The sequence below is a fragment of the Spea bombifrons genome, chromosome 12, assembly GCF_027358695.1.
Source record: "Spea bombifrons isolate aSpeBom1 chromosome 12, aSpeBom1.2.pri, whole genome shotgun sequence".
NCBI lineage: Eukaryota > Metazoa > Chordata > Amphibia > Anura > Pelobatidae > Spea > Spea bombifrons.
Genome location: NC_071098.1, coordinates 27,029,025 through 27,046,243, shown reverse-complemented (window position 1 = coordinate 27,046,243; position 17,219 = coordinate 27,029,025). Strand labels below are relative to the sequence as shown.

The window sequence follows — 17,219 nt, the reverse complement described above, 5'->3', positions numbered from 1 at the left end:
TTTTCTTGGACATTTTCTTAAGTATTTTCATGGCCTGTCTGGAAATCAACATAAATTCTTATGAATACATAATTAATTCAACAGAGCCAAATGCCTAAGCCTATGCTTACGAATGTTTCACAACACAGCCCTACACTTACACAACAAAGTGACAAATTCCCTTTAACCGTGAGATTGGATTTCCAATTAATTACGGAAAAATGTACATTAGGAAACCATAAACAGCTATAAAAATATACCTGTTAGCTGCAAATTTCTGACATATATAACCTCCAGGAATCTGCGTGACAATGTAGCCCCAGAAGAACGATCCGTGTATCATGCCAACTGTTTCAGGATCCCAGCTGAACTTTGCTTGCTGTGATAAAAAATAAGGTATAATGAAACAAAACAGTGAGATGATAGTACTGGTACATTGCTATTCCAAATGTAACTGCACACAGAGCGTTCTGATTCCGATAAAAATTCTAGTTTTTCCCCATTGTTTCCCTAATGCCCTACACATATTGTTCTTCGATTTAATTCCAAGCTAATCCTTGGAGATCTGTTAATCAAAAAGGGAAATATGGACAGCATGGGTCTTTCTCTTGACTATCTAGGAAAGGCAATACTGAATTCAACTCATTAAAGTCTACATAACAGTAAGGGCAGTAAAGATATGAAATACACTATCTACATAGGTGGTGCCATCACGTGCAGTGGGCAAGAAGATGTCAGCTTCCTTTCTTAGCCATGCAGAGTTACAAAGATTAACATAACTGCAAGTATATGATTGACCCAAGAATAGATTTGACTGATGCTTTAAAGTCTAAAAGAATATTGTTATTGACCTTCCCTGGACATCAGTGTTTTGCAACTTTCTAGTTTGTTTTAAAGCTTTTTGACTGTGTTCCCTTTTTTGGTCTTTATAGACCTTAAAGATCTCTCTTGTAACTAGATGGTACCACTTATTATGTCATGGTGACATCAGGGAGATCCGTATTTTTAACTTTATAGTATTTTTTTTTTATTTGAACTTATATACCAGTTTTCACTTTTTTTTACAATAGTTTTCTTTATTATTTTGAAAAAGGGAGAAACTCAGTCCAAACAATGATCAGGAAACAAGGTTCTATATTCCTGGATTCTTTACTGCTGCATCTGTGATCATCCAGCATGGGCTTCATCTGAGATCTTAGCAGACCCTCTGGACAGACCCTTTGGGATCTCCTCTCATCTTGTTAGTGTTTCTTGAGACGACGGCATTGACAATGCCAAATAGGAGGCATTCAAATAGTAGGGACATGTAACCAACACTCGTACTGAGCGCCATTACACTTCTGTGAACTTAAAGCCAGAAATGCTAGCTCCTATTGACAGCCACATGTCCTCTTCTCTGCATAATATCCTGTGCACCAGTGGTGTAATGTCCTTGCTGCTGTGAAATACTTAGGACGTACTATTACGTCCTAAGGGTCATTTGGGTCACTTCAATTAGGATGTAATTGTAATGTGTCCTATACGTTTATTCAGTAAATTCTGCAGAGCTTATACCTTAACCTCAAATGAGAATCATTAACCTAAATCTTGATTAAAGTTCAGTTTGGTGCAAGATGTTACTGTTAATCAGTAGTGAGCTTTCAAGGCTATATAGAGTTAAACTGGTTTGATGCTGAAAACAGCTTGAAATCTTTCAACACTGGAGAAGAATATACAATGTTTTAAAATGTCTCAAAAGTTCCATTATCATGTCTATTACCTCCATAACAAGTTTGTTCCCTTTGTAGACCGTGTTATTGTTCACCATACTGACAATGGCCACACCAAGGTTGCATCTGATGCCGAATGAAATGCAGAAACCTAAGCCACTCATGATAGCGATGATATAACGACGGGGTAGCCCAAAACAGGTACAGTCCACAACAGGTTGGCTTTTCTCGACTTTGGCCACTGGCTGGCCTTCTTCCGTAAGTTCAATGGTTTCTCCATTTGGCTGCCTCTTCTCTAATATCCTACGAAGAAAAAGGTAACAGAAATAAAAATAAATTATATTGCAGCAAAACTAATAATCTTAATAAGTAGTAAAACATTTACAAAAACTATTTTGCTATAAAAAATGTCTTGGGACAGGACAAGTTCTATATTTCATCTATACCAATATACCTTATATCATTCATTTCATGATTTTGATCCCTTTTTATAACAAGATGTCATGGTTTCTGTTGATCTAACCCTGTTGAGATCTAACTCATAGCTGAATGTGGAGGTCAAAATCTCCCCGATGTTAAGTGCTAGAACAGAAGGCCAAAATGACCACTTATCTCTATAAATAAGCTCCACGATATAACGGGGCAGAACAACCAGTTATTAAAGCTGTGAAGGTAGAGAGTCTTTATTGATTTGTTCTAGTCCAATACCAAGGATATGCTCATAGGGCAGAAGACCACATATCAGGGCATTTTTAGATTTCTCCACCATTACCACCACCATCACCACCACTTTAATATCTTCTTCCACATTCTGCTATAAAACCTTTGGGGTGTAAAGTGATGGGTCCATGAATCCATGAAATCCTCAAATGGGAAGAAGTGAGTAGAAGACCTCCACTACCAGTTCAGGTTTAGTTCATTTACCATTTATGAAATAGGCAAATCTCGTGAGGATCTGCTACACGACTCATACACCCTTCACCAAACAGGGAAAAGAAGTTGGATGCAAACAATAATATTGAAGAACTTAAAATTTGTTTCTGTCCTGTTGGCTTCCATTGTTCTTTATTTCTGACAAAGCTTAACACAATATATAAATCCCATGTGCTACAGGAGCTTGTTAGTAGGGCTAACTGTAGTGGGGTAATGTGAACTCAACAAGCCTGAGACTGTTTAGGACAACAGAGCAAGGGAAACTGTAGATAGAAATAATTGTCTTCTACAACCGACTTGTTGAGTGATACCCTAAGCCTTCATCGGGGTGTGAGAACATGGAGAACTTTGCCTTAGTGAATGGCCATCCGTCCTTTGATTGTTCCAGTGAAATTCTCTCAAATGAAATGGCCTCTAACCCACAGAACACAATAATATTCGGCTAAACTCTAATGTAAACTCTAACTTTGAAGCTGTTAGTCAACTTTTTAGCTATGCTCATTTTTGCTAATTAACAGCTGAGAATTCTATCACTTCCACGTTACAGCTGTGAAAAAGCATATGAAAATCGGGAAGACTGAGGTATCACTTCCCATGAATAAAGTATGTGTTATGAATTAAAAAAGAGCATTATATAAAGCAAAAAAAAAAGTTTCAGATAATATTTTATTCCATGTTCTCTAATCATGATTAGATGCCCTTAGAAATGTTTCTGGCATTGTCTAGCCCTGTATAATGTATGAGCTATACATTATACAGGGCCATCTGAGCCCGTCATGCTGGATTAACCTGCCAGTGCTTGGACTTTTGTGAATAAACCCCTTGATTAAATTCAGCGCCCCAAAAAACATGTGTTTCATGATATGTATTTTTGCAACGGGTAGAAAAGCAAAAAAATAAATGGGGATCTACAAATTCAGTTATCTCTTATAGTTAAGTTGCTGATTGTTGTTGATTGGTTCAGGCAGCCTTTGCAAGGTTGAGTGGGGAGAAGAGAGAGGATTAAAAGGACATTTTAATCCACCGGCTGCCACCTCAACTTCCATGGGGGTAGAAGACCTTTCAGCTAATAATAATTGCACTGATTGCCAAACAAAAAACACAAACTATAGATTCCATTAATTATATATGGTAAAAAAATAAAATAATAATAATAATAAAAAAAAATATATATATATATATATAAAATCTAGATAGATAGATCTAATTATTTCAGCCATAGCAGGTGTTCCATTATTAAAGTGTCTGATTAAACTGTGTTATGCCAGTTTGCGTGTGCATTTCTGCAGGCATGTAACACGCAGTGTTAGCAATCTGCTCATACATTGCGGATTTTTTTTTTGCCGCTATAAATAAGATTCGCACCCACACTTTATTCCCACTCACATCACACCTTGTTTCTTTACACGCACCTTCCACGGAGCCTTCTGTCAAGAGATATTCACACATTTTGCATTCCGAAAGCCTGCGATATTCTTAACTAGTCGAGCCGGTCCTGGCCAGCTTCTCCAACCAATGTCCTCATATCATCGGGTGGCCCGTGCATACATCTTTTATAATTATAGACCCACGTGGCTAAATCACTGAGACTTCTTGAAGGTTACATCACCGATTCAGTTACACATTATCCAAATTATCCCCACCCCCGCCCCATGCCGGTCCAGGAGCTCAGCGGGGTCACGTAACCGCGTGTGCAAGCAGTTTGTGTTAGAACGAGTGTGTGTGTGCAATAGATTGATCATGTGTTTGTTAGGGTGATTGTCAGTGTGTGAATGTTAGTTACAGGGCAGGAGGCAAACGCCATTGGCCGGAAAGCTTGGTTTCACTTGTCCCCCTAGGCCGGAAGATGTAGTCCTCCCCGGCTTAGTCTTTCTCGCAGGAAGCTCACTGGGTTTCTCTGGCGCCATCATTACAAATAATACTTTATATATATATATATGCCTGTGCGTAACAATGTGTATGTCACGTGCATTAACCCCTTAATGACAAAGCCCGTACGGTCTCAAAATGCATTGTTTTCGATGGGTTTAGGGACCGCCCATTGTCCTTAAGGGGTTAAACATGATGACATTGCCTTCAGTCCCTTTAGCTTTTCTCTACTTCTATGCATTTCTTTATTTCTTCTCCATGGTGACCCCTAATTCCTTTCTCACGATTGTTCAATGGGCAGGCATTCTTAAAGACAGTCTAATTAACTGTCAGATGAACATCTCTGTGAAGTCTCTGGGTTCAACCCGGAAGCACCGCTTCTCCGAGTCAACACCCGAATCCTCCAGGACGTGGGAGCGGGGTCTTGATACGCCCCACTCGCCGCACGTTTCCCCTATAAATGGAGGTGTTTCCCGCAATGTAAGAAGGAATGCCCCCTGACATAAGCGAAAACGCCCCCGACATCAGCGGGACCTCACAATGACATCAGTGGGTAGTCCTGGCTGGGTCCCACAAGGGTAGGCTCCAGGTAGCCGGAGCCCAGAGGTTCCCAGGTATGATTATATTTAATATTACTGAAAACAATAAACCTCAGCAGATCTAGCATTGTATGTTTCCTCTGGAGGTTTAAAGAAGAATTTTCCATTTCTATGGCAACAACCTATCTGCGCTTGCATGTGCATCACCTGACAATTAAGTGAGTAATTAGGCATTTTTTCACCATTAAAGAATTAGGAAAAGGTTTTGCCATTCAGAGGTCGTATGAATGATGCTTCTAATGCTGCATTTAGTAATGAAAGTGTTCATTTCAGCAAAGCGAGGGGGAAAGCAGCTGAAAATAAATGATATTGCAACATGACGATGAGTAAAAACCAACCAACCTGATCATCAAAACAGCCCCGAGTTATGTATAGAAAGATAAATCTCCAGTAACAAGAACCCTGTACATTCTGACAAAAAACACAGCATTCGTTACCGTACTCGGCCCCATAAAACACAAATTTAATGAATTTAACTCGACTGAGAAATTTTAATGGATCGATACAACGCGTTTTACAGAAATGACCCCAACGTGCGATTTATTCTCGGCTGCTCAATCACGGGCGCGGAATGCGGTGGAATGAGTCTGCAGTCATTTGCTCAGTCGCTAAAGCCGGCAGATTTTCTTAAATTATTTTCAGCGCTATCTCATATGTTTGGCTCATGTTCGGCTCGTTTTTAGGATGATGCATGCTAGATTTGTCCTCCTGACATTTAATGGAGGAAAGAAAGAAACGAAGGAAGGGAGAAAAAGAAAGAAAGAAAGAAAGAAAGAAAGAAAGAAAGAAAGAAAGAAAGAAAGAAAGAAAGAAAGAAAGAAAGAAAGAAAGAAAGAAAGAAAGAGAAAATAGATATATATATATAGAAAGAAAGAGAGAAAAGAGAAAGAAAGAATATATATAAATATAGAAAGAAAGAGAGAAAAGAGAAAGAAAGAAAGAAAGAAAGAAAGAAAGAAAGAAAGAAAGAAAGAAAAAGAAAATATATATATATATATATATATATAAAGAGAGAAAAGAGAAAGAAAGAAAGAAAAATATATATATATATATATAGAAAGAAAGAGAAAAGAGAAAGAAAGAAAGAATAGATAGAAAGAAAGAGAAAGAACGGAACTAAGGAAGAAAGGAAGGAAGGAAGGAATGAAGGAAGGAAAAAAGAGAAAGAGAGAAAAGAAAGAATAGATATAGATAGAAAGAAAGAGAAAGGAAGAAATGAAGAAACGAAGGAAGGAAAAAAGAAAGAAATAAAGATGGGAAATAGATAATTGTCTCCTTTTTTCCTCATTCATTCATGCTAGATTCTGACATTTCTCTGTCCCCGTCTCCTCATCCCCCCTCAGATTCGGTTGCTAATTGAGTGTTTCATTAATTCTTGTCTTGCTGGGGTCCCGCATTGCGGGGAGTGTGAACATATGGGTCTAGCGCCGAGAGCTCCGGGAAGTGCAGCAGGTCCCACATCTCATAAAAAATGCAGCAGAGAACAGAGCGCGTCTCCCCCCCACCTCCTAATGTATAAATAAATAATCTCAGATGATGGCAGGGGGCTGCTCCTACATGTAAAAGCAAAGATCTCCATTTGTAAAAAAAATTTACCATAGTGACGCAGATTTTTTCGCTAACACTTTCCATGCCGTCGGCAACCTTATTTTCTGAGACTTCTATGGTTGTAGTGCCACATTTTAATGTGAATATATGCTATTTTGGGAAAGCAGAGACAAAAGAAGACAAGGAGAAGTATAGAGGAAAGCGACAAAGAGAAAGATGCAGGCCCGGACTGGCCATCTGATACATCAGGCAAAAGCATGGTTGGCGTGTGGCTGATAGCACCCCGTATTTAAACTTACTGCCACCCCAGCAGCAGATCAGGTCCTGCAGAGTATGGCCGCCGGACAGATACACACATCCGCACCCAACGTAATGTCCATCATTTAGCGGCCGCTGGCCTTAAAGTGCCAGAGCACTTTAATGTCCCACATTATGGGTAGGACTGTAATTTAGTCACATATGGGCCCATTTGGTCCTCTTGATTCCGTATTCAGCCACCACTGGACCCTTGCAAAGCTCCCACATTCTGTATGCCCTGTTTGGGGGCGACATTTATTGTTCAGCCACTCACTAATGTGATGGTGCAAACAAAGATGTGATGTTTTTAAGTAGAACCTGTATCCAGTGGCTAATTAAATGGGTGGGACGTTCAATGACAATTTCAAGGTTACATAATCTCCGGCATTCACGTTCAGCAAGGTTAAATGCACACAATCCGGATTTTTCAATGGAAGTGAACGCCAATATTATCTGGAATACATTAGAGGAAATAGAGTGAATGAATGTACCCTTTCCTCATTCATTAACCCGCACTTACTCTTATCCCATTGTCTATGGGTTTCCTTCTTAAAGCATCATCTCCCCAACACGCATCTCTGCTTGGAGTGAAGAGATTAAATGGTTAAGACCATCTTTTTACTGAACGTAGCACTTCGTTCTCTACATCATCCACACGTCTTAAAATGTATAAATCATTCAAAGGCTGATACTTTGGAATCATTCCTGGATCAAGAAAGTAAACCTGGTTTCTTCAGACTTGAGCTACTGAAATGAATGTTATTCTTTTCCGCACTGGCTCTTATTTTTTGACAGATATGGCAGAAAGCATTAGAAGACAATAAATGGCCAGACCTCTAAATGGTTCTGTTGGTAGGTACAGTTTGTACTAACTCCTTCTTCTATGATATAAATATTCTCTTCCAAAACTGCTGCAACTGGCTTGGGTTCTACCGTATTTGGGTGCAGACTTCATGAGCCCTCCCATGATCTTAAGGGTCATGCAACCTCTACATGTTGAAAGCAAGAGCTAACAAACTACGTTGGGGTAATCCTATGGTACTTCTATCGTCATGGTGAAGTTTAAATATTCCCGAATGGTATTCTTCCTTTGTTGTGTCCGATGAATTTTCACTCAAAGGGCTAACTAAGCAGCTTGTGGAGATCTGTAAAAGATGTCCCTGTTGAGTGCCTTTCAACCCCGAAGAGTGGAATACTTAGAAGCAAAAGATAAGACTGTTGTTGGCGTACTCTGAATGTTGAATTTTATACAGTATATCCACCAGGGATGGACGAAAAACCTTAATAATTAAAATGTGAATACGTCAAATATCCATAACATAGGAGACAGGAGTAAAAATAACACCAGACGTCTTTCATCCGAGGATTTTCTTATTATCTTCATCCATGTCATGTTTTTGAACTGATGGAAATGTGTTACGTACGCCATTTTGAATTTGCATAGGACATGTGCGTCATCACTTATATGCGGTTATATTATGGTTCAAATAAACTCATTGTGCCAGTTTTGCCCCCCAAAAACTCTTATAAGAACAAATATATGTTGTATATCCTTAAAAAAATATTAGTAGCAGTAACTCGTGGTAACGGTCAGCTTCCCAGGCCTGGTGGTGGCTTGGTGGCCTACATGATGCACTTTACAGACCAAATGGGAATTTATGTATAGAAAAGTGATTCTGGTGAAAGTTTGTAGAAAGTAGGAATATTCCGTTGGTTGCTATGGTGTAACTTTTGCAAAGAATTATACATAGCCCCCCCACATTAAATGAATTGGGACCCCTGGAATATTGGAAAGCAGAACCATTGGATGCTGAACTGTTATCAGGGTATTAAAGACCTGTTAGTCTCATACTAGCATTAAACACAGAGGGTAATCATTCTTAATAATATTTTATGATTACAAAATAATTGACTTTGGTGGATATCATAAATGAGGTATCAGGAGAAGATGGTCTAAATGAACGTTCTAGATGAGCCATCATTGTAGAAAATGGCGAATCAGCATGTAGGTTAAAACCACAATCAGAGAAAGCCATCCCACCATACTCCAAGAGTAAAAGCAGCAGTAATTATATCTTGATTATCTTTATCTTATTATATCTTTACTTTATTTCATCTTTGTTGCAGGATTTTAGCGAACTTGTACTCTATGTGAACGAGTCGGCCCCATTTTTTTCTTCTGTAGTAAATATTTTGCCTCCCGACGCTTGATTTAATGTCACCAGGGTATGTTTGCCGTGAAAACGCAAACAGAAGGTTCAGTACCTTCACGAAGCCCTCCTCGGCTGTTGGAAAATAGCAATGTAAATAAAGCAGACTAGTGAACTCTGATCGGGTTGCCATTTTGAATGATAACAACCAAAATAAACTATGTTTTCTCGCTGTTCTACGCTGCTGTCTCTCTAATGTTATCACGATGCATGATGTGGCTTTTAACGAGCGCTCAATATGAAAATACCCTGTTTAGTGGCGGTCATTTTGCTTCCTTGTAATCCTTAAAAGTAATCATGGCTCAAAATGGCTGAACATGACATGGAATAGGGTAAGTATGTTCCAAAATGTAAATAGGCTATATGAGTTTCATTTACATTTGCTAAATGGAGAGGTACTTAATTCTAGCAACTCAATACCTTTTCAAGAGCACTTGTAGTCGGCCATCTTGGAAATCGCATGCTTGCTAAATCAGTGCATGGACCAAATATTGATGAATTCCATTAGTCATAAAGATACTTCATACCTGCTTGTTGCCATTTTGACCATCACTTGACTTTGTATACTCAAAAAAACCATGAGCAGCCCTGCAATACTCCAACCATTGAAAATGGCAGCACCTTAGGCCTTGTCAAATGATCTACTGGGGTCTCCTGAACTTGGTAGGAATATGAACCTGACGTTTGTGAAGAATCTAAACATTTGTGCGAAAAGTGAATGTGCTGAGTTGCGAATATTGAATTCAGGTGATTTAAAGTCAGTTCTCATCAATCTTTAGCTACCATGGTCCTACAAACCATCATATCTTAAGACCTTTGTGGACCAATGCTTGGAAAGTACAATAGACAGTCACTTAAGCTTCCTTGACCTCATAGGTCCCTACATATTAAGATCTTCCAAGCTTGTGGCTCTATAGTTTTTTCTGTGGACACTGTCCTCACAAGGCCTTGAAACGAGTTCCCCAACACAACAGCTAAAGCTAAATGCTTAATAAACCGACACATTACTGACTCATCTCAAGACTCAATATTACTTACTATAGCTTGATTTAACCCAAGTTAATCTTAGAGCTGCAAATTATTAAAGAGACATTTTATTTTAAAAAAAGGACAGCTAGTGACATCTTGAGGAACACTCTGGTCAACCCAAATCCATTCAAGTTAAGCGCAGCTGCGAAAAACTCACCTAAAAACGTCAGTTGTCGACAGAAAGTTGTATTAGTCCTTAAAACTTACATTTTAAAGGACAGTCTTGGTTTAGAAAATACCTTCTTTGACTTTCCGCGTAGCATCTTTATAATTGGGCAACGGTCTATTCTCTTAGCGTTTAGAAGATATATTGACTATGCAGATCTCCTTAATGCCACTTCAATTCTCTCATGCGTATGATGTTTCTAAAATGATGGTTGGGGTTTCACAGATTAGGCTAGCTGTTTAAAAGGAAGGTCGTCTCAAAGAGAAATGGCCAAGGGGTGGCCACAGAAGAAGGAAGGTCAAACCCAAGGTCAAAAGTGGAAATTCAAATTGGCTAAGGGCTGCTGACAATATCTTCAAAGTGAGCCTCAGACCTCGTCTATCACACACTTTTTCTGGTTCAACCCTGGCATGGGGCACAAAGAGTGGTGCAATGACCTTACTATCAAAGCAAAAGGGGGAAACGCTGCATGGGTTCTATTAATGTTGTATCAATGTATTTCTACGCTACCACTAAGGTAAGGTGGGGTCTCTCCCAGATCTTAAGCCAGGACACTCTTGGTAGAGCTCCACCATTGCACACAAAGGCACATGGCAAAGATCACATCATTGCAGGGTTGGTGCAGTTAACAGAGTCCCATGATGTAACAAGTCAAATTCTTTCAATTGATTTTTTTTTCAGTAGGACCTTCCAATTTTATTTGGGCACAGAAGTAACATTGTTTGGCAAGACAGAGACATTAAAATCAGAACAGGTTTCCCCGCATCAGGGTATAGAAAGTAAAGGGAGTAGAGAAAGGGATAACACAAAAGGAGGAGAAAAGAAGATGAGAAAGGAGACAAGGGGGTTGAAAATGTAGCAGGACTTTAAGAAACAACAAAAAATGGAGAGCAAGAGGAGGGTGAAGAGAGATGGTGTGAGATGCGGAGGGTAAGGAGAGGCAGAAGGGTGTGTAGAACAGGAGCCATGGTTCTTCTGCATTCTCTTCATTCAACTGCCATTCATTCTCTGCCATTCATTCATTTACCACCTCCCTTTGCTGCAGTGTTGCTGCTATAGTCAATACACGTTTAAATACATTCCATATAATTCCTAGATATGTTTGTAGAATTATAAAATAAATAAAATGCAGATCCCTGCAGGGATCATGAAATGTGATTATTACCCCATTCCACCTTTTCTTGCTAAATATAGGAAAATACTATTACATTATTCAAATTATGCAGATAACATCAGGCAATGTTGCTTTGCTGGCTGTTAGTTTGTACCAGATATATAATTAGTGTATAGGGACTGGGGTGTATGTAGTGAATGTATTGCATTTAGTGCTCATTGGGTGTTAGAAATGTACTGATCACTCTCCCCAGCCCTCAGGGGGTTAAAGATTGCTGCCATTAATGAAAAATACCAAAACTAACAGGACCCTGCCTTTCAGAGCCTTCATTTGCACCATAATCCTTCCTGCTATTCAGATTTCACAGAGTTAATCTGAGAGTGAGATCTGCCCCCCCCCCATGGATTACATGAATCAAATGGTAATCCCTACAAGAGGACAATGGAAATATAAATAAACATTAACCCATGATTGGCCAGGGATGCTTAATGCCTAACACCAATGCAAGTGAAATGGCTGCAGCCACCCACATTTATCTTTATCTTTTTAACCCTTTCCGGATATATGGGATCACCACCTGATGCTCAAATGATCCATTCTCCCAATAATGGATCTATGCTAAACCCACAGGGTATGTTGGATGAGTACAATAAGAATTAAAAAAAAAAACAGCAACAGGAGTCATACAAATAATAAAATGTTCACTTACAGAGAGTTTAGTAATTGAGCCATTGTCCTTTTAATTACTAAATTTGTACTGAAATCCAATGGAGCCGGTTGGGTTCTCAATGGTTAACTGGATAGAATTATAGATAATATACTTTTTTTATTTTATTTTTTTATTTTTTAAACATCTGTAAATATTTCTCCCCTTTTTTTTAGTTAGGTTATTAAGGATATTATATTGTTTTAAACATATACATTTTTCACCACCTGCTATTTAATGGCCAAGTACAGAAATTGAGCTCTTATACAGCAAAGCAATAGACATATCCAATGAATTAACTGGGTCTTTGCATCAATTTTTTTTCTGTTTCATTTGGGGAATTGAGAAGTTCTATGTATTCGATTCTTATTACTGACTCCACATTCTGACAGATCCTTTTTTAATTAACCCTTGCAATCCCTCTGGCAGTCAAGGGGTTAAGTTTCAGAAAGCAATACTAATAGAATCAGGTTTTTATGCATACATCTAAGGAGCGTTAAAGGCGTTCTACTGGAATCCTAGGTGTATTTGGGGGGGGGGTACAAAGAAATAAGATTTTAATTGTTTTTCCCAGCATGACCCTAGGGCTGAGAAAAAAAAAATACCTGTGATGTCTTTATAATAGTAACTGGAACAGAAACACTTTTATTCACTGGAGAGGCTGCTGTATGGAGTCTGGAATATATTAACCCCTTTTTCATTGTTGGGGATCAATGCTCTCTGACATATGAAAGGTTATAATCTATAAAACTCATTCCAGCACATGCAATATATTTAGCCCCATACATAATGTATGAGGAAACATATGAAAAATAAATATATGGGGGGGGAAAAAAATCAAATAAAATCAAATTATACAGCGCTGTGGAATATAATGGTGCTACATAAAACAATAAATAATAATAATAATATAAAATAGCTATTTATTTGTGTGTACCTGTACACTTTGTGAATGCACGTGTTTTTAAAAACCCACTCGTGTTTAAATGCACAATATTTTTTGTTTGAATAAATACATGAAAAAAGAAATATAAAAATCATATATATATATCGTTTATTTAATGTGAAAAAAAATAATTAAAAACATTATTCCTTTTTCCTGTTTTATTCTCTACAATTTTTACCAAATAAATAAAGAAATTAAATATTAACAAAATATTTTCATTGTTTTTTTTTTTTAATCTGAGGTTTTTAAGCAAAAAAAGGGGAGGACAGATGGGCAACCGCTAATAAATGAGGTGTTAAACAAAATAAGTTCTCATCTCCTATTCCCCTGTGTATTTCCCAGCCAGAATGGGTCTAATCACCTTGAAATATTTCCAGCATTGATCCTTATTAAATCCATGGATCAAACCTGCCACCATATTCACTAAAGGTTTAAGCCCTGGGCTATGTAGAGGGGGTTGGCTAATGTCAGTGATATATCAAACAATGCAAACCCTTTCTATACCTTAGTTATTAAATGTAAATGAGATACTACTGAGTCTGAAATCCCCTTTCTCCTTCCCCTAGATCATTTTATTTTCACCCCACAGCACTGCCTTGGAAATCATTCTGACAGATGCAACATTTATGTACATACTAAATAAAAATATCTAGGACAATATGGGGTTAATTGATATTTGTGTTACACTTTAATATTTAAATATATATATATATAAATAAATGATTTATGTTACATTATTACCTGTAATCATAGAATATAGATGTGTTGTTATTCATTTATCTTTTTTTAATATATTCCTTAAAAATACAAAGTTATTATTATTATTCGTTTTATAAAATAGATATTTCGTCCAGATCGCACTCTGCCTTTTCAAAAACAAGAAAAAAATCTAGAAATAAAGCCATTTCGACTTGTTTTTTTTATAAAATAGATTAACATTTTTGCTATAGTCTGCTAAAAATAATAGTAACCAATAATTACAACTTTATTACATAATGAAAAACTTTAAAATGAATGTATTGGATAGCATATTTATATTTTAGGTTTTATATATTAATTTAATATATTATTATATTTTAAAAAATATGTGTTAAACACTTTAACTTAATAGCCTTAACTGTTTATAGCTCCCGATGTTGGTTTTGTTCCATTTGATCCCCCGAAAATTAGGCTAAAAATGGAAGTCGCACATTTGTAATTTTTATAGTAAAACTTAATTCGAATACACAGAGAGTATAATATTTTGCGCAGGCATGGGAGTCAGTATTACGGGATTAATACAATTATCTGTGAATGTACTTCATATTTTGAAGAAGGTGCATGTAGTGGTCGTAAGGTTGTCACATTATAACCAGTAAAAAAATATATACAATTTTTGTTACAAGTGTTATAATTCTCAGATACGATTATCATTATACTGGATGTATGGAGAACCTTTTTCAGAGCCAAAAGAATATTATATATCTATATCTATATATATATATATATATATATATACACACACACACAAATATTGTGTTCCTTATTTATTTCGTAGCATTGATTTAATTAACTTGATTTAAGTGTATTTGATATTAAAATATCAGGATGTTTTGCCACTGTTGAATGCCAATATATATATATATACACCGTGAATTACTAACGGGTATTCCTGAATTCTCACCATAACTAAAACAGGCTGCCTATTTTTCTCTGTTTTTTTTATTATTATTATTTTAAAAACGTCACCATATCAGAAAGTAATGTGTTTGTGCAGAAACTATATGAAGCCGATATTTAATTGCATAAAATATAAATGATGGCCCTGCATATATTTGCTGAACTTATTAATTATTAATCGTGTTCCCTGCAAGAAGTCACTTAATGTCCTCTCTTGAATTAACCATCTTTGTCCAAGTCATTAAACCAGGCTGTCTCCAACTATGAAACTATGCATTTAAAGATATATCAATGATATATATATATATATATATATATATATATATATATATATATATATATATATATGTATATATATACACAAATATATCTATAGAGAGAGTTACATATAGATAATATATATAAACTATGTATATATATATAAACTATTTATATATATATATATATAGATATATATATCTATATATATATATATATATATATATATATATATTCTATACGTAGATGGAGAATGTATGTGTGAATAGATAGGTATATTTTCTATGCGATGCCTCCTTACCAATTCACAGATTTATTAAACACCCAACAGATCATTTTCCAGAAGCTTAAGATTAAACAAAAGACTTAAATAATAATTAAAAAAATACCATTTAAAGCAAGTTATGTTCCTATACATTGTATTTATTTTTTTAAGATAAGTTAACTCCTTGTGGTCTTTGCGGGGCTGTAGCTGGCAGGTGATGCCCAAGCCATTTGATCAGTGATCAGTCATTAGTCTGATTCAGCAATCAATGGTAGAAGGTTAGGGACAAGGTGACTTTGTGGGGGGGGGGGTTGTAAAATTGCTGCAGTACGGTGTGTCCTGACGTAAAGGCTGTGCCACTCCAAGCTGCAAGGGGGCAGGCACTGAGGGGCATTAACCCCTTCTTTGCCAAAGCAAAATTCTTAAAGTTCCCCCTAGCATTTCTAGCCTATTCAAACACAGGAGAAGATAAGAACAGGTGAAAATAGGAGCACACATATCTCCATTATCTACAGAAATCAATTTATTATTTCTTATACTTAAAACCTATCTTTTCATCATCATTGTGAGGTCTAGAATTACTGGATTTAAATGCTCCCCCCCACCCTTCCATCAAATTATCCCTAACCTTACAGCTGGATTATAGGATAATATACTTTGCAGGCCATCAACATAATCACTTCTCTCACTATTTCACCCTCATAAACCCATAAGCACATTAAGATCTCCTGCACCCACTCAGGACAAGCAGTGGATATAAATTAATCAGGAAGAGACCCAAGTCCATGCCCTCTGTCAATGGGAAAGCAGCTTTAATATTTCCTTTTTCTTGAGATTACTATTTTTGAAAGAAATGAATAAAATCATGGCTGGAGATATTTCCTGATTGCTCCCCACCTACCTATACTTTATCTATATGTACATGGATACAAGATGCATGGATAGATAGGTAGATCATTATATATACATAAGTTATATATATATATATATATATATATATATATATATATATATATATATATATATCTATATATCTATATCTATCTATCTATCTATCTATCTATATATATATATATAGATAGATAGATATAGATATATAGATATATATATATATATAGACATATCTATATAGATATATAGATAGATAGATATACATATACATATACACATATATATATACACACACATACAGTCTGCATGTATTCATCCTTCTATAAGATGCCTCCTTACCAATTCATAGATTTATTTATAGATTTATGTATGCAAAAAAAAATAAAAAATCCAATGATGAATGGGGATATGAGGCTTTAATTAAATTCTGGGCTACAAGAATAAATCAAGGCTTCTGGGATCTGCATCGAGCTTCATGGGTTTTCCAGGGAGGAACATCAATTAAAAAAAAAAGATTTTATTATAGGAAATGAAATTCTGATACCGATTAAGACCGCATCAGATTTCCTTCTACAAAATACAGATCATAACAAAAAAAAATAACATTTGTTTTACATACATACTATGGTAAGATTTTGAGGTTTTTCCAGTCAGCTCTACTTTTAACCCTTTGTTTGCCAGACATATTTTTTTTGCATTCACTCGCTGACCACTCAAAGGCTTAAAAAGAACATATATATATTATAATAATATTATTATACCTATATATATACAAACATTTATTCTAGGAATAGATTTGGTGAATTTATATACTATTATAGCAGATTTATACACGTGATAGAGACTATAAATGTCGATGGAACAATGATATATATATATATATATATATATATATATATATATATATATATATATATCATATGATATATATATCTATATCTATATATATATCTATCTATCTATCTATCTATCTATATATATATATATATATATATATATATATATATATATATATATATCCTGGATCATTCAATTAGCCAT

General features: G+C 36.1%; 1 protein-coding gene across 1 annotated transcript in view; it reads right to left on the bottom strand.

The window, feature by feature from the left end:
• SLC17A7 (solute carrier family 17 member 7) overlaps positions 1 to 17,219 on the bottom strand; it is a 28,330-nt gene that overhangs the window by 10,881 nt on the left and 230 nt on the right. The window contains exons 2-3 of the mRNA XM_053451691.1: positions 1,739 to 1,991; positions 240 to 358 (exon numbers count right to left, since the gene is read on the bottom strand). Of these exons, the coding sequence (XP_053307666.1) occupies positions 240 to 358; positions 1,739 to 1,991 (372 nt within the window). The remainder of the gene's footprint in view (positions 1 to 239; positions 359 to 1,738; positions 1,992 to 17,219) is intronic.